The sequence below is a fragment of the Leptidea sinapis genome, chromosome 16, assembly GCF_905404315.1.
Source record: "Leptidea sinapis chromosome 16, ilLepSina1.1, whole genome shotgun sequence".
Taxonomy (NCBI): Eukaryota; Metazoa; Arthropoda; class Insecta; order Lepidoptera; family Pieridae; genus Leptidea; species Leptidea sinapis.
Window position 1 is genome coordinate 10,881,027 of NC_066280.1, and position 23,383 is coordinate 10,904,409.

The 23,383-nt window shown below is 36.2% G+C and overlaps 1 protein-coding gene and 1 long non-coding RNA gene across 2 annotated transcripts in view; both read left to right on the forward strand.

Annotated features, from left to right (window-relative positions):
* Nucleotides 1–23,383, forward strand: part of LOC126968781 (uncharacterized) — a 181,222-nt gene that overhangs the window by 128,080 nt on the left and 29,759 nt on the right. The window lies entirely within an intron of this gene.
* The window catches only part of LOC126968664 (tripeptidyl-peptidase 2), a 46,593-nt gene that overhangs the window by 2,519 nt on the left and 20,691 nt on the right, over nt 1–23,383 (forward strand). The window contains exons 4-14 of the mRNA XM_050813695.1: nt 2,806–2,956; nt 4,071–4,234; nt 4,923–5,166; nt 6,804–6,934; nt 9,208–9,370; nt 11,705–11,775; nt 13,876–14,015; nt 15,224–15,401; nt 16,813–16,990; nt 18,156–18,319; nt 21,889–22,070. Of these exons, the coding sequence (XP_050669652.1) occupies nt 2,806–2,956; nt 4,071–4,234; nt 4,923–5,166; nt 6,804–6,934; nt 9,208–9,370; nt 11,705–11,775; nt 13,876–14,015; nt 15,224–15,401; nt 16,813–16,990; nt 18,156–18,319; nt 21,889–22,070 (1,766 nt within the window). The remainder of the gene's footprint in view (nt 1–2,805; nt 2,957–4,070; nt 4,235–4,922; nt 5,167–6,803; nt 6,935–9,207; nt 9,371–11,704; nt 11,776–13,875; nt 14,016–15,223; nt 15,402–16,812; nt 16,991–18,155; nt 18,320–21,888; nt 22,071–23,383) is intronic.

The window sequence follows — 23,383 nt, forward strand, 5'->3', positions numbered from 1 at the left end:
TAAATCTTGCTCAGCTGTAGTGTTTTTGAATCAATAATATTCAATGTGCATATAGGAGAACTTATATATGAATCCTATAAAAATCATTATGATGTGTGTCAGTCGTCTACACCACCCTTTTGTATTTTCATTTCCTCAGTTGTGTAATATAGTTTTTATATTTATTATTGTCTTTTATCACTGCATAGTATAAAACAAAGTCGCTTTCTCTGCCCCTATATCCCTATGTGTGCTTAAATCTTTAAAACTATGCAATGGATTATGATGCGGTTTTTTTTAAATAGATAGACTGATTCAAGAGTTAGGTTTATATGTATAATAACATCCATTAAGTTGAGGTTTCTAATGTGATGTCGTAAATAATTACATTTTTTCCGCTTACACTTGTTTGCAACACAGGCTGAACCCTACGAGATTTATCAAAATACTGTACTAAGTATTGTATTTTGTTTTAAGTTTATTTTATACAAAAGTTTAGGTATTTTATTTATTGATTGAGGCAGTATGAAGTCTGCCGGGTCAGCTGGTAATCTATATATTGTTCAGATAATTATGAGGATATCAAATATCTGAAATATGTTAAAAGATCCTTGGTTCCATGTAATGGATGAGAGAAAGTATGGTACAGACTCGCTTTTAATTAGGTAAACTCTGCTTTCTTCAGATTGAAGCTTTATGATAACCAGGTCACCTAGTTTACCAACTTTATGTTGCTGATGTTCCAATATAATTCTTCACGACAACGAAAAGACTTCCCTAACAGTCTCGAGTAGTATTGGAATACTGGGTCTTGATATCTCGAGCCAATTCCGCAGTCACCTGGAGGGTAAAACCAAATTGGCTTCAAAGAAACTGGATGTCATAATTATAGCACCGCAATACTTCAATACAAAGCGCAGGTCCTGCCCCATATAGAGTATTGCTGTCATCTCTGGTCTGGCGCACCCCAGTATCAGCTCGATCCATTAGACCGCGGGCAACATAGAGCAGTTAAAATTATAAGAGACCCAGTGCTCTGTGAACAGCTGACTCACTAGGCATTGCATAGAGAAGTCACTTCATTGTGTGTCTTCTACTGCATTTATCATGAGGAGTGTTTCGAGGAGCTGCTCACCTAATTCCTGCCGTCAAATTACACCTTCGCACGATACGCCTCAAATTATGATATCATCTCCACCATCTGGATGTGTGGCGGTCCTCCACAGTGCGGATTTCAAGGAGTTTTCATCCACATACTACAAAACTGTGGAAATATTCAAGCTTCATATCATGTCCCCTTAGTCTAGGATTGCTCTTCCTTGGAAACATGCTCTCAAAATTTGGGACATTATAATAATTATTTAGTATTTTGTATGTTTCAATTAGATCGCCTCTTTCTTGCCTACTTTTGAGGGTTCTGAGTGCAAGCTTTGTAAGTCTTTGTTCATATATAAGATTTTTCAGTTACCTAGGCAACTTAGTGGCTCGCCTCTGTACCCTTTCCAACAATTCTATATCCTTAGCAAAATATGGATTCCAGACCACCGACTTCAAAGCTATCAATATGTAGCACATACAAATAATAGTATTTTATTAATATTAAAGGTAAATTCAATTAAAATTCAAATATTTTTATTCAAAATAGGATGTGACATAGTGATGTCTTATTGAAAGTCAAAAACTACCACCCATTCCAAAATGAATGCCTCAGACCTGAGAAGAATGGGCGCAACAAACTCAGCGGGCTTTTTTTTTCATCGAATAAATATGTTTACAAAGTAATATTGTACAATTAAACTTATTATTTAATAGCCTGACGGCGGTCACTCCATTCCCAATCTGTGGTATCATTAAGAAAGTCATTTATGTTATAGTAACCTTTACCACACAAACGTTTTTTAACAATTCTTTTGAATAACGTTATACTTTTGTTTTGAACATTTTCTGGGATCTTGTTGTAAAAGCATATACATCGCCCCACAAAAGACTTACTAACTCGACTTAGCCGAGTAGTAGGCATCATCAGTTTATGTCTGTTCCTGGTGTTAACATTATGGTTATGACAGTTTCTGTCAAATTCACTTATGTGCCTATGAACATACATTACATTATCAAGAATATATTGAGAAGCAACATTCAAGATGTTAATTTCTTTAAATTTTGCTCTCAATGATTCTTTAGGACCTAGGTTATAAATAGCGCGAATAGCCCTCTTCTGCAGCACAAATATTGTATTAATATCGGCAGCGTTGCCCCATAGCAATATACCATAGGACATAATACTATGGAAATAACTAAAGTATACTAGTCGCGCCGTATCTATGTAAGTTAATTGTCTAATCTTTTTAACCGCGTATGCTGCAGAACTAAGTCTGTTCGCCAATCCTTCAATATGAATATAAAGGTTTGCATAAGAGGTATAAATTAAATTTTTAGCTATTTTATACTTTTCAGTTTTTGAAGTCGGTTTTTTTAAACGAAGTTTATTTTTTACGTTTTAGTGTCAGTTAATAATAATATATAATCAACTTGAATGAAATCTCCAAAAAAAGTCGTACACAGAAAACAATTATGTCATCCAGGTAGACGAAAATGTATATATAATTGTTCATAAAATGAAAAACTACTGGGCCAAACTATGTAAAATTTTTATGGGATCAAATGGCATCTATTTCGCATCAAATAAAAAAATAATTACGTAAAACGGATCATAAATCCCAGAGTAATCGGTGTACATACATAAAAAAAATAACTGTAGGCAAATGTGTGTGTTGCTTTGCATGTTAAAGAGCGCAATCAAATAAACTTGTATTATTTTCTTGACAGTATCAAAAAGTTCAAACCTAAGTAATGAAGATAAATTGATGAAAGAAGAGTTAGAAGCTAGAGTGGAAGTTTTACAAATGGCCGAAAAAAAGTACACTGACTTTGGGCCAACATATGATTGTGTGCTGTTTCATGATGGTACAGTGTGGAGGTAATTATATTATACATTACAGGCTCATTGGCCTTGTATATTGTATCTCACTAAATAGCCTTAAGCAATATGAATTTTATAACAAGGACTATTTTTATTTATATTTCCTTTTTGAACTGAAAACTTCTTTAGCATTGTTGTGATTTGAAAGTCGATGAAACGAAAAAGTGAGACAGTAAAAAGAGACCGACACATAATTTCATAAAATTTAACATGGGAGAATTTAGATAGGAAGCATTATAGTGTTTTGGTACCAGGTGGTCATAGTTTAAGAAGAGATTGTCTTATGTATGACTTGAGTATACCTTCATATATTCTGAGGTCAAGCGCACACCATATTCCTACATAGACACCAGGAGAACATAAATATGGTATTGGTGATAGTAACATCTTTCATAGTGGTTGAAATCATGTGTCATACTAGCAACATGTACCAGGACTTCATATTATGCAGTTTAGAGGTTCATGCACAATGCAGGTTTCATTTCTGACATGTGTACTTTGTACACCCGCAATATTTTTTAAATATTCTTTTAAAGTGGCGTGTATCTTTGCCTGTATTTTAATTTGTATTACTTGGAAACAGGCCATTTCTAGGTAAAATTGGTATATTTTCATCAGAAAAATGTTTGCATGTATGCAATAATATATCTGTGTTAAATTAACATGTAAAACAATTTCTAAAACAAAATACATACTAAATAGGAAATACTTACAAAATTCCATTATGTAAATAAATTTAAATTAAATTAATATTATGTAAATAAGTCAAACCAAATAAAGAGACCCGTAGGAGAGCCAAAGTCACTGATATACGAATGTTCTGCTCGATGAAAAGATGGCCCGTGAGGCAGAAAAGTTCTCGAATGGTAGGCCCACCACAAGATGGACCAATGATCTGCTCAAGACCGTCAGAATATGTTGCATGAGGGAAGGCTTTTGTCCAGCAGTGGAGATATTCCAGCTGATGATGAACTCAAACCAATTGGATGATATATTTTGGAAATTAATACAACTGGTCATCATGAACAAGGATAACCTCTAACCCATAATTGACAGTTTTATCCCTAAAGCTTACTCTGTGTGGATTCTAATCAATTTAAAATTTCAACAGAGCTTGTATCGATATAACAGAAACTGGTGATCTCTCCTCTTGTAAACTACTAGGTGAATATAGTGTGACCCATGAGCACACACATCTGACACCATTGGATGAGATGACAGTCAGTATTAATGTTCATGATGATGGAAACACACTGGAAGTTGTTGGAATGTGCTGTAAGTTATTGTCTACATCTGTCTTATATATTTGAGAATTTCAAGTTTATTGTTATTTATGTGAAATTCCATGTCTATCCTTCAATATTAAAAGTAATTATTCTATTTGATTGAAAAAGAATGGCCATTGAGTCTCTTATATTTTCTTACAAGTTCAACTTTACGTTACGTTTACGAACATATGGTAAATTCAGTAATTTAAAAGAAATATTTGAAGTCACGATTCAAAAGCTCTTAGTCTAAACCCGTTTGAATAAAGTTTCTTTGACTTTGACTTAATCTTATATATAAAATTCTCGTGTCATGGTGTTAAACTTTAAACTCTCATGAAATTTTGAGTGCATATTGGGTAGTTCTGAGAATCGGACATCTATTTTTCATCCCCCTAAATGTTAAGGGTCCACACGAATTTTATTTTTTAATTTTTTATTACATTTTTTTTTAAATTTGTTTGATTAAAAGTTCGCATTAAAAATACATACAACTACAAATTTTCACCCATCTACGATCAACAGGCAATACAACGTTTGCTGGGTCAGCTAGTATATTTATAATATTGACAAACTAGATAGAATCTAATTGAAGTTATGCTAGGTTGTTGAATATTTTTTTGCCAATTATAAATTACAAATTAAAAATAAAATATAACATTTCGAGTGAGTTAGTATTTAATTAGAATACATTTCAGCTACACATGGCACCCATGTAGCAGCAATTGCAGCAGGCTACTTTGCAGAAGAGCCAGATAAGAATGGAGTAGCCCCAGGCGCTCAGATAGTCTCCCTAACTATTGGGGATAGCAGACTTGGCTCTATGGAGACAGGCACAGCTTTGGTGAGGGCCTGTATCAAGGTGATGGAACTATCCAAAACTATGAAGATTGATGTGATTAATATGAGCTACGGGGAACATGCTCATTGGTCTAATGCAGGGTGAGTTAATCTTAACAATTTTTTATAATTTTTTTGTGTAGCTATAATCTCAAAATATCTTGCTATAATATAATGTAAATGATGCCCATAAACACTGTCAATTGTGCTTCCAAAAGAGAGGATAAATAATAGGCCATGTTCTCAAATTATCTCTAAAAAAATACCATTTGCACTCCGAAAGTGCCGACAGAATTTAAAAATTGAACTCTGCATTTTTGAATATTTTGGAATGGTTAGGGAATAATTACAATATTCATTTATTGCACTACCGTACACAAAAGTCACAATTTATATTACATAAATATTTAACACTTCAGAACTATTACAATTTTATTTACATTAAAAAGTTTATCTCTCAGAAAAATCAACTTTCATCCATAATAAATTGCCAAAATATTTCACGGCTGAGGTTAAATCCTTCCAATGACCGTATGATCATCAAGTTGAAATAGCCAAACTATAGTTAGTTAGAAGATCTTTCATCCATAATTTTAACGTCTGTCATACGAATTTTTGATCACTGAATACCTACAGTGGAGACTCAGTTAAGACTGGAGTTTTTCTTTTTATGTTAGTAAAAAAACTAATTATTGTTGTTTTTAGATAATCAATATAAAAATAATTGATGTAGTGCTGTAATGTAACCGCCTAGTTATTCCTCTGAAAATATGATTATTGATTTCACACCAAGAGATTTTAAAGACTGTTGTCAGTCTCGGGAATTTGATAGCAAAGGTGCTTTCAGATAAACATCTTTTGTCATGCATTAAAATGCCTTTAATGGATTGTGTAAACTTTGTTGTATACGGCGTCAGATATTTCTATGTTTAAAAATGATTGTGATGTTTAGTACTGAAAGACTACATTGAGTATGATTTAATGAACATGAAATGTACCGCACTATCGTTCGGCTTCTACCCTCGCTGTCGACAAGTGGGGTGCATACCCGCGTTCTCACTCTCTCGAGCTATGGTCAATGGAAAAAAAACATTACAGCTATGACGTTCCGATAGCGATACGGAGAATAGATACCCCGCATCACGTTGACGTCTGGTATTCCACAACCGGGCGTTTTTTAAAGAAATTTCTTGTCTCGCACGGCCACTTTGTGCAATAAATTTCCGGCTCGGGTTTTCCCGAACCGATACGACTTAGGGACCTTCAAGAAAAGACCATACTCCCATACCTTAAAGGCCGGCAACGCCTCTCTTGACACTTGATGTTGCGGTGTCCATGGGCAGTTGCATCACCTCTCCCCATCCCGTGAACCTCTTGCCCGTTTGCCCTCTCTTATATAAAAAATGAGAGAGAGGGGCCACAGATTGGGAATGGAGCGACCGCCCTGAGGCTATTAAATAATAAGTTCAATTCTATAATATTACTTTGTAAACTTTATATTTTTTGATGAAAAAAAACCCCGCTAACTTTGTTGCGCCCATTATTCTCAGGTCTGAAGCATTCTTTTTGGAATGGGTGGTAGTTTTTGACTTTCAATAAGTGATGTGAGATTCGGATGATTCTGTTGGTAGGAGTCTCACCGATCTTTCGATCTTAGAACATGGTAAGGTGTGTTATCCATACAACTTAAAAAAGATAGTACCATAAGTTGGTCTAATGAGTTATTCTGTTTGTGTCAGACGCGTCGGCGACATGATCGGGGCTGTAGTCCGCGGCTACGGCTCCTCGTGGGTAGTTTCCGGTGGGAACCATGGACCAGCCCTTGGCACCGTGGGTGCACCGCCTGATATCGCGCACCCTGTGCTCATCGGTACTACATCCAGACACAACACATCTTGCTTATTACATATTTGTAAAATTGTAATAGTAATAATCTTTATTTGCGAAAACTGCCACCAATTCTTTTTCACAAATACATCGAAGCAGAATCGGCTTGAGCCGATCACATACCACACTTGTCTCGTAACAGAGATTTCCGTTGTTGCTTTCCAATCGTCCAGTGAAAGGATGAAGACGTAAAACACAATCCAATCTGATTGGATATTTATTAGTTGCGTTAGTTTCCGGGTGATAATGAATAATATAATATTGACACATCTTTCACAAATTATCTTGCCCCAAACTAAGCATAATCTGTACTTTGGGTACAAGACATATGAAATATATGAAATGAAACTAAATATAAATATATAGATGTATATATAGATACACACAGTGACCAAACAATTAAAGAAACAAACACAATAAAATTTTTAGGCCTTATATTAGATTGCAATTGTAACTGGAAAGCTCAATGTGATACAGTGGCAGGCAAAATAAATAAGTTCGTTTTCGCTTTAAGAAGGCTCAGACAAACTGTATCCTTTAATGCTGCACTTACTGCATACCACGGTTATATTGCGCAGTTTTACGGTACGGGTTAATACTATGGGGAAACTCTACTAATATTTCAAATGTTTTTCTGGCACAAAAAAAATGTATAAGAGCTTTATGCAATGTCAGTCCTCTAGAATCATGTAGACCATTACTCAAAAAGCACCGTCTGTTAACGCTTACTGGTCTATATATATTAGAAATTTGTATGTTCATTAAAAACATGGTGAACTTTTTAAACCAGCAAAGGACTATTCCATATTAGGATTACTTCTGATGCCATACTGTAGAACAGCGCTTCATCAAAATAACGCGAATGTTATGTGTATTAGGGTCTTTAACCACCTTCCAAAGAATATTAGAGAGATGCCTAAAACATTAATGCATAAAAAATTAAAATTATGGCTAATAGATAAATGCTTTTATAGTTTAAAAGAATTCTTTAGCCAAAAATAATAGTATTCTAATGTAATTTTTTGAGAGGTAATAAGAGGTAAAGAGGCAAACTAATGTTTATTTTATATTATATTATTGAATTAAAGCTATGTAATGTGTATTAATGATGTCTAAGTATAAATTAAATATAATATTCCAATATTGACAATCAAATATTTGTATGCCGATATATTGGCGAATTGTGCTGTACACCAATTAATTGTTAACAACTATGTTACCACGATTTATACAAATAAATCATTTCATTTCATTTCAATACAGTGCGTAAACATACATAAATACAAAAAAACATCCATTACTCGGAAACAAACATGCATATTCATCATATAAATGATTGCGCCTACCGGGATTCGAACCCGGGATCTCAAGCTCAGTAGGCAGGGTCACTAACCACTGGGCTATAGGGGTCGTCAAAGGGCACTAGAAATGTTAACTCCAAAGCAAGTTCGCGACGGACGTCGAGTCGCGTCGTCCTCAAATCTGTTTTACGACGCTGTTCGACATAAAGCTGTTAACTGAAATTACTGGGCTAATGAGACTTAACATCTTATGACGACGACCCCTATAGACCAGTAGCCCAGTGGTTAGTGATCCTGCCTACTGAGCTAGAGGTTCCGGGTTCGAATTCCGGTAGGTGCAATCATTTATATGATGAACTAGCTTACCCGGCAAACGTTGATTTCCCATATAAATTACTTTAAGAGTTTTCTTGGATATTGCAATATTACTTTATTGTTCTAAAATATTTTTTTTTTTAAATAAACGTAGCCTAAGTTACTCCTTATTACATCAGCTACCTGCCAATAAAAGTCCCGTCAAAAGTCGGTCCAACCATTTCAGAGATTAGCCGGAACAAACAGACAGACAGACAAAAATTGTAAAAAAAAAATATTTTGGTGTGTATATATCAATATTACAAATAGACACTCCAATTTTATTTATATGTATAATTATGAATGTATGTTTCGGAGTCATGGATGTTTATATGTATTTATGTATGTTAAAGTAAGTATATTGTATTAAATATATCGTTGTCTTGTACCCATAGTACAGGCTATGCCAAGTATGGGGCAAGATAATTTGTATAACAGTGTGTCAATATGTTATAATATGTTGTAGTGCCGCTCAGAATTTTAGTTACCATCAGCTGAACGTCCGGCTCGTCTCGTACCTTATTTTCATTAAAAAAAAATATTTTGTAACCACACCCCTTTTCATTCGAAGGCGTTTCCGACTGTTATTGTATGTATCCAGGTGTAGGCGCGTACGTGTCTGCGGAAATGATGTCGGCCGCGTACTCGATGCGTGCTCGCTGTCCGCCTGGTGCTTACAGCTGGAGCTCGCGAGGACCCTGCCCCGACGGTGCCGCTGGTATTGCTCTATGCGCGCCTGGTGGGGCGGTAGCGTCCGTCGCCAGGTACATTAATATTAATCTATACTTAATATTATAAAGCTGCAGTGTTTGTTTGTTTGAACGCGCTAATCTCTGGTACTACTGGTCCGATTTGAATGATTCTTTCAGTGTTGGGTAGTCCATTTATCGAGGAAGGCTATAGGCTTTTTTTTTTTTTTTTCAAAATTAGGGATCCGTAATAAAATTGCTATTTTGTAACACAAGGTGTAAAATCGAAAACCTATTTTTGCGTGGGCTGCAAAAACTATTGACAATAGAACAAAATGATGTACAGGCAATATTTTATTACTTATAAAACTATCGCGTGAATTATACTTTATATGGCAAAACAACGTTTGCCGGGTCAGCTAGTTTATAATATATCTGTAATAAGGGGTATTAAAACACTAATGTGGATTATGATGATAATAGTATCACATGAGTGTTATAATACCTAATTATCAACAGTTGCATACAAAACTTTATCTACACCCAGAATATGAATCCTCTATAAAAGATTCTGAAACAGTTAGCTTACTGCTAACATTAAAGTTAAGTTAAAAGCTAACCTAGTAGTAACCTAATATCATTCATTACTGATTAACTAAGTATTAATGAAAGAATTATTAATTTTAGTAGTAATTTACATTTTGTATAGTGCAATAATTAAAATTCACTCGAATATAATGTTCTTTTGCAGCGTTTAAAATGAGTGAAGAAAAATGGCGGGGATTCGAATAACCTACTTTTTTTTTACGGCGCGCGATGTTTTCTGGTAGTGTGGAACGCGCGTAAACGAAAATGTTCTTTTTTTGAAATTCATACAGATACCACGCATCGAGCAGTAAGAATGTGGCTGTCTGTTGAAACTCTTTGCGCATGAAGGGATAAAAATAAACATAGGAGTGTTGTTATGAAATTCAGTACAACATTACAACACTATTTTGGATGATGTAATGGTTATTAGAACATTGGGGGTTTTAATATTGGCAATAAGCTAACTGTTTCAGAATCTTTAATAGAGGATTTAAAGCATGGGCAAACCTCACATCTAGGATACACAAATAATATTTGAAAACAAAATTTTGGGACTGGGGACTTGAACCCTCGACATCATGCGTTCCGTGCGAGTGATCTGCCAACTGAGCTAACCTTTAAAGTGACGTATCGTCATAAAATCTTGTATGGTTTGTTCAATTCTCAGGTTGTGGCTTCATCTACAGGATCTACTTTACAGTTGATAACCTGCTCAATCACAGTATTTGCATATTAGGAGATTGACTTTAGATGTCGCTCTTGCAATCTAATCAATTAATTGTTATGTTTTTAAAGTGATAACTTCTGGGATTAATAGACAAATAAAATTTGAAAACAAAATATTATGACTGATGCGGGACTCGAACCCGCGACCTCTCGCGTTCCGTGCGAGTGCTCTTCCAACTGAGCTAACCGTTCGAGTGACGTATCTTCATAAAATCTTGTTTGTATAACCTGCTCAACCCCAGTACTTGCATATTAGGAGATTGATTTGAGATGTCGCTCTTGCAAATCTAAACAATTTTGTGGCAGAACGCGAGAGGTCGTGGGTTCGAGTTCCGCATCGTTAATATTTTTTTTTTTCAAATTTTATTTGTGAATTTTCAAGAAATAAACACTAGTACCGCAGAGCACTTGGCATTCTGATCTGCGGCAATCACTGATTATCGCTGGTTCGTGAACTACAAGCAGATGTGATTGACTTGGAATGAGTACCTGGGTGTGTTCAACTCGCCGCGAATTTAGCGCATTCGGCCCATGAAACACTTGCTTATGCAAGCTTGTCAACAGGAACATACAAGTTTTATACATTTTAAGCATATATGAAAGTTTAGATGGTGGTATTAAATTTGCATTACACGGCAATATATGCAAACAACACCGTTTGGAACGGAATTAAAATCGGGCGTCACGGTATTGGTAGGTATCCGCCATGTTGTTTTAAGTCGATCAGTGCGCACAACCGGCGCGGGCGCTAGCTTGAAGACGAATGCGACTTCTAAATGAGCGCTCTACTGATGGACAGTAATAACTAACTCCAATCGTGTCACAGACATTGACGTAGGTACACAATGACAACTTCAAATACATTTTGACAGATGACGTTCGCCATCAGTTCAGGCACAATACAAAGAATAGAGTTTATTCATAGAGTATTTTGTTTTCCTACAAAATACTATAGGCTAACAATTTTCCTGGTACCTAACCTAATTTAATTCTTATAAATTTTCACACCACTAGGATTTTTTTTTAATTCTTAAGTTAAATACAACATCACTATATTAATATTATACATATTAAGTGATATATTTGTACTTCCAGGTTCACACTCCGTAACTCACAGCTTATGAATGGCACCTCTATGGCGGCGCCACATGTCGCCGGAGCTGTTGGTTAGTTGTCACCCCCTCTATTATCTATTTCATAACCATAACTACTTACTTAGTTATCAATTAAATCATTGTGTGAAGCCACTGTCCGAAGCGCCAATTTTTTAAACAAAACATGTTAGCAAAACAGTCCGTCATCTGCACCTGATTTAAAATCCACATTCGTGTTTTAATACCCCTTATTACACAACAGTTGCATAAATAACGATTATTTAACAAAACTGTTAAGACACGCCCTCGCAATCTGTTTATAAAACATGTTCTTGTGATAACAAACACGAAACGCAGCGGACGCGGCTTAATAATTACGATTTTTTATAATTTATAATGTGGTATTTATAAAAATGTCAATCTCATCTAAGTATGACCATTGCCTTTTATTTTGTAACTATTACTAAATACTTATAGTCTTTTCCTATATTATATGCACAGACAATAATTGATACATCCAGACACTTACGACCTTAAAAACAAACTTGGCATAAAGTTATATCTGGGAATAAACCAAGAATATGCAAAATGTTTACAAATAGACATGTTGCATATTCTTGCAGGGAAGAGACGAGCAGGACGTTCAGCTGATGGTAATTTATACGCCCTGCCCATTACAATGTAGTGCCGCTCAGGATTCTTGAAAAACCCAAACAATTCTGAGCGACATTACAACTGCGCTCGTCACCTTGAGACGCAAGATGTTAAGTCTCATTTGCCAAGTAATTTCACTAGCTACGGCGCTCTTTAGACCGAAACACAGAAATACTTACTGCATCACGGCAGAAATAGGCGCAGTTATGGTACCCATACTCTAGCCGGCATTCTGTGCTGTGGAGCCTCCCACTGGTGACACTTACTGTTTGATCTTGGCTGCGTCGCTACGCGTGTCGTTCTTGATGCCAAGGTACGCCAGCAGCTTCTCCTGGTCGATATTCTTGATCACCTTGTCGGAGATGGACACCAATTGCTCGCACCAAGCGCTGGTCACGTCAGGCTCCTCTAGTGTAGGCAGTCTGAAATTCATCTTTAGCTTTCTCACCTTCGAATACTTTTTTAAAATCCAACGAAAAATCATGCACCACCTTATCTAACATTACACAAATAAAAGAAAAAAAGTGTGTGTGTGTGTGTATGTATTATTGTGTAAGTATGCATGCCCATTACAATGCAGTGCCGCTCAAGATTATTGAAAAGGCCAAAAATTTGAGCGGCACTACAACTGCGCTCGTCACCTTGAGACATAAGATGTTAAGTGTCATTTGCCCAGTAATTTCACTAGCTACGGCGCCCTTCAGACCGAAACACAGTAATGCTTACACATTACTGTTTCAAGGCAGATATAGGCGCCGTTGTGGTACCCATAATCTAGCCGGCATCCAGTGCAAACGAGCCTCCCACTGGTGAGTGAGGTGGAATTCTCAGATTATATACAGATAGGATATACAGGAGCACACCTCTTTTGCTAATTCAGATGTCACCAATACTTATTGTTTTGGAACACCTATATAACTTCTAGTAGACTCGGCACTAAAAATTGTAAGTACACGGTTTTCCGGCCGATTGATGGATCTTAGAACTTAGTGACCGAAACACAGTAATGCCTACATATTACTGCTTCACGGCAGAAATAGGCGCCGTTGTGGTACCCATAATCCTCCGAGTCTACCACTGGTGAAATTCGTAAATCTTAAGAATTATCATTATATTGCCAGTGTCCACTACATTCTGCATATTCTTGGTTTATTCTCAGGTGGAAATTTATACCAAGCTTATTTGTTAGGCCGTTAATGTACGATTAAAGGTGATCCTTGATTAAGGTTATTAGTAACATCGCTATTATAGATTACTTGAAGTAAGTTGTCAACATTGTGAATTTGAAATTTGATTAGATATGCCATATTTAGCATAATGACCAATATAGCATCCTAGTTTTATCATATAGGTACTGTTATTACTGTACCAAGAAAATATCTGTCTTGAGGGACTGTAATTAATTTAAACTATGGAACGCGTCGGATTCATCGCAGTCTGTGGTCTTCAAATTCACCGATCTCAGGAGATCATTTAGAAAATCGAAGGAATTAATAGCCTGACATTACTTAATTTCAGCTGTGCTCATATCCGGTCTGAAGGAGAAGCAGCTGCCATACTCCCCATACTCGATGAAGCGCGCGCTGGAGAATTCCGCGACGTATCTGAATCACGTGGAACCCTGGGCGCAGGGCTGCGGTTTGCTCAATGTTGAACGTGTGAGTTTTATTTCTTTTGTATTTGAGGCCACCCACATCATGGTCGTTGGCAAAATGAATCATACAAAAAAAAAACATACCCACGAATTGATTGAGAACCTCCTCCTTTTTTGACGTCGGTTAACAATAAAAAAAATATAAATTATGTATGTCTTAGCAAACTGTAAGAATACATTAATTATACATGGAATCCGGCGTGAAGTAGCGGTCCTCCCACTATGCCTCTACAATATTATAACAACTGTGCTAAAAGAGATTTTACCCCAGTCTCTGCCAGCATTCTTGCTTAGGCCGAATAGAGAAGAAAACTAGACAATAAAACCATAGTATAATAGGGGTACCCTATTAGGCTATGTATTCCTACTTATTGTCCACCAAGTAGTGTAGAAGGTAGTGACCTTGGACAGCTCAGCAGGCCATATCTCAACTGCGTGAGACAGAGTATTTAACATAGCCCCGTTACATAATTTTGCATAATATCTTGTCTCATGTGGCATAAGGCATAAGTTATGGCGAGTTATGTGTGTAGTTTAGAGAGGAATTTTGAGGGTCTGTCACAGACACATCGTCTTATGAGCTCCGTTCAATCTGCAATAGACGACTTCAACGGGCATAATGCTGAAATGCTTGGGTTGGGCATCACAGACAACGCAGGGTGAACTGTGCATAATTTTGCTCATCGTATGTTCTGCCCCAATGTTTGCACGTGCCAAAGTCGGTCTTTCCAGCCGTGGTTATACATTTGGCGTGAAAATTGGATCATTATGTAGGTCTAATTTGTGCAATTTCCATCACTGTTTTGCATTGTTTTATGTGAACTGTTCTTTTTATTGAATCAGGCGTTACTTTGCGGAAATCCATAATTATCCAAATGATTTGAGTTTTCAATTTTTTTATTGGAGAACTGTTCTTTACATCTACTAGCATCTACCAGCAATATCTTCAACATCAAATGAAAACCATTCTCCCATTTATATTCGCGATACCAGAGGTGAAGAAATGCGTTGTCAACCTACCTACAAAATAGGCTAACAAGGAAGATTATGACAATGAATGACGTGGTATCCCTCTTTTACAATTCCTTATAGAAAAGAAAACATTCAAGAGAAACACAAAACATTCAGGAAATCTTGTCTTGTGTCTTTCTAAATATAAATTCCCCAAAAAAAAGTTATTAATATAATAGTTGTTTTCAAATGTTTGTGCAGGCTTTTGACATTCTGACAAAGTATCCAAACGAGGTGGAGCGCGACGTGACTTTCCAAGTATCGTGCGGTTCCGGCTGCAAGGGAATCTTGCTTCGACCACGGCATGCTGGAGAGCCCCCGCGCGACCTGTCCATCACCGTGGAACCCCACTTTTTGCACGACCGCACGCGCGATGAAGGTTGGTGGATATGAGCTGTCGCGAGTTAGAAATAGAAGTACCAAATCATAAATTATGTTGCAGTGAGATGGGACGATAGTTAGAAACATTAGTTTTACCTCCTTTCAAAAAGGTGGTACAACATTCGTTAATTTCAATGGTAAGGGATGTAGATATTACTCCAATGTAGAGTTGGCGTGATCCTTGATTACACAATCATAGGAGAAATTATTAGAGGTACATAGGGAGAATAAATAACGGGCGAATTTCAATGCAATTTTTGCTACCAATATTCAATCGATTTTAATCTAACCGACTGACATGTTCATTCGAATTTGCGTTCAATTTTTAGTTCAGCGAATTTTATTGCTTGTGAACATGATACATTATCTTACGTCACCGGTCATTTGCGAATTTATAAGAAAGTTTGACGTCATCACTAACCGGATAAGAAAAAAGTGTGTGTGTCAGCTCCGACGCACGACTGGAGTTACCCCTCAAGAACGATTGTCTTTGAACAGGTACTAAACAAAATCAAGTCCAATGGAGTCGGTTACAAACAGACATACAGCAGAAGCTAATAAAGCGTATTAATTAAAAAATCAAATAAATCCTAAACGCTCAAAATATGTTAGGAAATGCCCAAACACAACTCCTATTAAAAGCGGAACTCAAAATTCCAATTTTAAAAGGTCCATCAAGGAAGTTACATTTTGGCACACCCTAATAGGTATATTATACTATATTTGTAAGCTATCACGCACTATACTGTGTATGCTGGCTACACACACACACACAACTGAAAAGTGAACGTGCGCGAGAAATTATGCGCACCAAAAACGTTACTATCTCATTTGATGAGTCGGTTTTACTCTCCATATTTTTATACGCTTTATATTAGCTTCACCTGTATGTTTGTATGTTTGTAACCGACTTCTTTGGGCGCGATTTTGACCCACTTTAAACGGCTAGATTTCGTTTAAACTTTGTAGATTTATCGAGGACCAATGACATTACACTAATTTGATTTTTGTTAATTTATATAATTTTCATCTGTAGTCGATAAGTCAGGAATTGATGTTAAAGTACTTAATAGTTTTAAAAATACGCTTTTATAGAAAATTTAACTAAAAAATGAAAAATAAATAATAGTTATAAAAACTAAAAAGCACGCTTTATATAAAATTCAACTAAAAAATAGAAAATAAATTTAAATTGAAAATAGTGTAAAAAAATATATTTTATTGTTGGGGTGCTTTTTAAGATATTATTAAAATAATAATTCTTCTACACCCACCCTTTTTTTTTACTATTATTTATTTTCATACCGGGCGTCTTATGTGAAAATTGATTCTTAAGGAGTAAACTAATAAGATAACTATGAAATGTGATGTAAAAGATGAAATTTATTAAAGGCTTGATAACTAAACAGTTGCAGAGGAGACGGAGCGTGTGATCGGCAAGCAGATAGAGTTCAGTGTGCGGGTGGCGCTAGGAGTGGCGGCCGAGTGGGTGTCGGTGCCCGCACACCTGGATGTGCCCAATGTAGCACGCGTGTTCACCGTGCGGGTTAACACAGCCGCGCTGCCGCCGGGCCCGCACTTTGCCAGGTGCGTGTGTATACCGAAATCAAATGTTCAAAACAAAAGTATAACGTTATTCAAAAGAATTGTTAAAAAACGTTAGTGTGGTAAAGGTTACTATAACATAAATGACTTTCTTAATGATACCACAGATTGGGAATGGAGTGACCGCCCTCAGGCTATTAAATAATAAGTTTAATTGTACAATATTACTTTGTAAACATATTTATTCGATGAAAAAAAAAGCCCGCTGAGTTAGTGCGCCCATTCTTCTCAGGTCTGAGGCATTCATTTTGGAATGGGTGGTAGTTTTTGACTTTCAATAAGTGATGTCACATCCTATTTTGAATAAAAATATTTGAATTTGAATAAGTTGTAGTGTTACGTTATGGTGTTCATTTTTTGTTTGTTTGGTCTTAAAGATATACCCTAAAAATTCCTCACATACCAGGCAAAAACACAATTTTTTTTCACTGTTTGAGCTGTTGATATAATTAGTTAAGAGTGGGGGGTCTAGGTTTTATGATCGCTGTAGGACTCGAACCCCCAACCTCTGCCAATTGAGCCAACCGTTCAAGTGACGTATCGTCATAAAATCTTGCATGCTTTGTTCATCTCTCAAGGTGTGACTTCATCTACATGGCAGAGCACTGGCACGGAACTCCAGAGGTTGGGGGTTCGTGTTAAAATTTTGTTTTCAAATTTTATTTGTGTATTAATCCTAGAAGTGAGGGTTATCACTTTAAAAACAACAATTTGTTAACTGTAGTATACTAGCCGTGTCGTATCTATGCCAGTGTGTGTATGTGTTAGGACGCATCTGTATTTATATTTTGTATTTCTTTCATTTTGTATTTCAATCATTTTTTCACATTATAGACATTCCAATAAAAATTTTCGGAATAATATTCCATTCCAGGGTATATAAATCGCTTTATCAATCTTAATTTTATACTTGGAAAATTGGAATGATAATGGGAAATAATAAAAACAATCAAAATAGCATGGAGCACTGGCACAAATGAGTAATAGTCTGTACACTACACGTTCAGCTGCCGCCCGACCGTCACGCGACATGCAACACACAGACGAAAAAGTTTGAGACGATGTAATAAAAGTTTCGCTTTAATAAATAAATAAGCTGTCTAATGTTTTGAATGATTGTCTGATTGTTTTGTGTTTTGTCGGTTAGTATCAACGCGTACGACGTGTCGTGTGTGGAGAAGGGCCCCGTGTTCCGTGTACCCGTCACCGTACTCCAGCCCGAGTCCCTCCCCGCGCCCCCGCTGCCGCAGAGAGTCCACCGCCCTGCTGCGTTGTTCCGCCCCGCCGCCATAGCGCGACACTTTCTCATACGTGAGTACACTCCCTTCACTCCTTACACCACTAATAGAGGTGTGTCATTGAAGGTTTATATATATATATATATATATAAACCTATATATATAAATATATATATATATATATATATATATATATATATATATATATATATATATATATATATATATATATTTTTTATAAACCAGCGTACTGGTCACCTGTTGTTAAGTGATCACCGCCGCCCACAATCTCTTGCAACACCAGAGGAAGCACAAGAGGAAGGTGTACGCGCTTTTTTTGAAGGTACCCATGTCGTATCGTCCCGGAAACACCGCACAAGGAAGTTCATTCCACAGCTTTGTAGTACGTGGAAGAAAGCTCCTTGTAAACCGCAATGTGGAGGACCACCACACATCCAGATGGTGAGGATGATATCCTAACTTGTCGTGCGAAGGTGGTTCCACGCGAACGCCGTGAGTGTCTCACTTGAGTGTGGAATTTCTAGTGTTTTCGGAATTGTTATCGCTTATAACAATGGCTGGGTAATTGATACACATTATTGTATACATAGATAGACACACGATTCTATAAATAGTTTTTTCTCTAATAATATCTAATAGTAACAAAAAATTTTTTCATTTGAAAAAAAATATAATTATTTAAAAATACAACAGTTATTCATATTTACTGTCAAGACGACTTCTAGTATATTCAAATTCAAATATTTTTACTCAAAATAGGATTTAAAATCACTTATTGAACGTCAAAATCTACCACCCATTCAAAAGAGACTGCCTCAAACCTGAGAAGAATGGGCGCAAGAAACTCAGCGGGCTTTTTTGTTACTATAAAATATGGATTACAATGTAATATCGTACAATAAACATTTATAATTAAAGAGCCTGAGGGTGTTCGCTTTATTCCCAGTCCGTGGTGTCATTAAGAAAATCGTTTATGCTATAATAACCTTTCCCACATAAACGTTTTTTAACAATTCTTTTAAATTTCGTAACACATTTGTCTTGTACATTTTCTGGGATCATATTGTAGAAGCATATACATCGCCCAACAAAAAAGACTTACTAACTCGACCCAACCGAGTAATAGGCATAACAAGTTTATGTTTGTTCCTCGTGTTAACATTATGAATGTAACAGTTTCTAGAAAATTCTATATGTACCAATTCCAAGATAATTTTATGAAGAATCCATATTTAATAAAATATTCCTGGGCGTTCCTTCAAAATTTCCCACACGGCGCGGCAGGTCACGTGACATCGTTAGCCGTTTGACGTCGTGAGCGCGAGAGGCTCCCGCCACATCATGTCGGGCCATAGGCCCACATCGGCTTTACTTTATGTAATATTTTAGTTCTGCCGTATTTAATTAAATTAAGTTGTGTGTTCATTATAATACATTTTCACTTTATAGAAACTAATTCATAATTGTATTGTATCTATATATATAAAAATGAATTGCTGTTCGTTAGTCTCACTAAAACTCGAGAACGGCTGGACCGATTTGGCTATTTTTGGTCTTAAATTAATTGTGGAAGTACAAAGAAGGTTTATAAAAGGTGAATTAATATGAAAATGCTCAGAATTAAATAAAAGTTACGATTTTGTTTTTCCTTTCATGTGTCCCCCGTCGTTCAGAAATCAAATTAAAATAATGCCTTAAAATGAAGATCTAATAAGGATTTTTGTATCTTTCTAACTTTCTCAGGAGGTAAAATATAAACTTAATAGTTGTTAACTATCTATAAGATTTTTTAATGAAGATTGAGAAATCTTAAGTTTTGTAAAAAAAGAATTCCTTTTGTTTAAGTTGAGTTTAGGTCTTTTATTTATCCATTGAGACAGTCTTATTATATAATTGTACCAGCTGACACGACTGACGTTGTTCTGTACATAATAAATAAAATAGGGTTTGTTATGAATGTGTCCATAATATTTCATAACATCAAGAATTGTTTCGTAACGTATGCTCCTTGTTGTTATAATGAAATTGTTTCACAGCAGAACTGTCAAACCGTGCGTCAATAAATTGTATAACAGAAAATATGTCCATACAAAACAAATATTGGAAATAAAAATAATTATGGGTCCCAAATTGAAATAAAAACTATCCTATCTCACGAGTTGGACTAAACTGCACTCCATGAAGTAATCCCCCATTAAAATCCGTTCATTAGTTTAGGGAGTCCATCGCGGACAAACAACGTGACACGTAATTTATATATATTAAGATAAGATTATATTGTATCTTAGTATTAGTTATTATGTTGCACAGTAAAAATTCAAAAAATATGTTTGTTATACTTGCATGTGGTCGTTGCCTGTAAGTGCAATAACACTTAGACTAAGACGTATTTAGAATAATAATATTTATAATAATTAATTAGTGATTATTGTTTTAGAAATGCTAACAAATAAATGAATAACTCTAAAAAAACGCGACGTCAGGAAACATGAAACATTTGGAGGTTCGTTAGTACAGGATGCCAGCTAAAGTATGGGTACCACAACGGCGCCTTTTTCTGTCGTGAAGCAGTTATATGTAAACATTATTGTGTTACGGTCGGAAGGGCGCCGTTGCTTGTGAAATTACTGGGCAAACGAGACTTAACATCTTATGTCTCAAGGAGACGAGCGCAATTGTAGCGCTGATCAGAATTTTTGTATCAATTACTATCAGCTGAACGTCCTGATCGTCTTGTCCTTTATTTTTCATATAAAAAACATGCAATGTACCGAGTTCCTAGAGTTCGATTGACTTATCCACAGTACAGAAGGAACGGTTCAAATTCAAATATTTTTATTCAAAATAGGATTTATAATCACTTATTGAACGTCAAAATCTACCACCCATTCAAAAGAGACTGCCTCAGACCTGAAAAGAATGGGCGCAAGAAACTCAGCAGGCTTTTTTTATATAAAATATGGATTACAATGTAATATCGTACAATAAACATTAATAATTAAAGAGCCTGAGGGTGTTGGCTTTAATCCCAGTCCGTGGTGTCATTAAGAAAATCGTTTATGCTATAATAACCTTTCCCACACAAACGTTTTTTAACAATTCTTTTAAATTTCGTAACACATTTGTTTTGTACATTTTCTGGGATCATATTGTAGAAGCATATACATCGCCCAACAAAAGACTTACTAACTCGACCCAACCGAGTAGTAGGCATAACAAGTTTATGTTTGTTCCTCGTGTTAACATTATTTGGTTGTAGGTATACTATGAATTTTAGACCTATCATAACGCTCCTGATTAATAGTATGAGTACATACATTATTATACACTTATAGATAAATGTGTGAATTGTAAGTTTGGTAATGACATGCTACTTCCCCCGTGTTTCTGTTCTATGGTCTTAAATAAATAAAATAAAATAGCCTTTATTGCTGCTTTCCTTACAATGACATAACGATGTTAAGTCTCGGCGCCCATCAGAACCAAACATTGCTTAAACAATACTGTTTCACGGCAGAAATAGTCGCCGTTTTGGTACCCATAATCTATCACATCCTGTGCGGGGGAGCCCCCCATAGACATGCCATAAAGCTGGACAGTGTCAATAGTGTATTGCGACAGCGCCGCAGGAAGCCACGTGGGGCGTGGTGCGTGCTCGTGTCGTGGAAGGCGGCGAGCAAGGCGGCCGCTTCCTGGTGCACGTGATGCAGTTGGCTCCGCGCCGGTCCTGCCGCTCGCACGAGACGCACAAGATGATCACACTGGCGGGAGACGCCACGCAGGCGCTGCCCTTCCAGCTCGTGGTGAGTTAACTTCTTCTTCGTTGGATTACTCTTGACAGAGCCGTCGTGGTCACGTCGAACGGCGCCACTTATTCCTGGCTGTTGCTTCTCTGGCACACAAATTCAAATATTTTTATTCAAAATAGGATGTGACATTATTGAAAGTTAATTACTACCACCCATTCCAAAATGAATGCCTCAGGCCTGAGAAGAACGGGCGCAACAAACTCAGCGGGCTTTTTTTTTCATCGAAAAAATATGTTTACAAAGTAATATTGTACAATGAAACTTATTATTTAATAGCCTGAGGGATTCCCAATCTGTGGTATCATTAAGAAAGTCATTTTTGTTATAGTAACCTTTACCACACAAACGTTTTTTAACAATTCTTTTGAACAACGTAATACTTTTGTTTTGAACATTTTCTGGGATCTTGTTGTAAAAGCATATATATCGCCCTACAACTGTGAGTTAACTACACTCAACCTTTTTCACTAAGTGAAGGAGCTGTACTTACGTTCGTAGATAATCACACTACCTTACTACTACGTACTAAACTATACTATGTCTATGTGCTTTTGTAACCAAAGAACGACTAGAATGATCAAATTCAAATATTTTTATTCAAAATTGGATGTGACATCACTTATTGAAAGTCAAAAACTACCACCCATTCCAAAATGAATGCCTCAGGCCTGAGAAGAACGGGCGCAGCATACTCAGCGGGCTTTTTTTTCATCGAAAAATGAATCTTATTATTTCAACATTCCCAATCTGTGGTATCATTAAGAAAGTCATTTTTGTTATAGTAACCTTTACCACACAAACGTTTTTTAACAATTCTTTTGAACAACGTAATACTTTTGTTTTGAACATTTTCTGGGATCTTGTTGTAAAAGCATATATATCGCCCTACAACTGTGAGTTAACTACACTCAACCTTTTTCACTAAGTGAAGGAGCTGTACTTACGTTCGTAGATAATCACACTACCTTACTACTACGTACTAAACTATACTATGTCTATGTGCTTTTGTAACCAAAGAACGACTAGAATGATCAAATTCAAATATTTTTATTCAAAATTGGATGTGACATCACTTATTGAAAGTCAAAAACTACCACCCATTCCAAAATGAATGCCTCAGGCCTGAGAAGAACGGGCGCAGCATACTCAGCGGGCTTTTTTTTCATCGAAAAATGAATCTTATTATTTCAACATTCCCAATCTGTGGTATCATTAAGAAAGTCATTTTTGTTATAGTAACCTTTACCACACAAACGTTTTTTAACAATTCTTTTGAACAACGTAATACTTTTGTTTTGAACATTTTC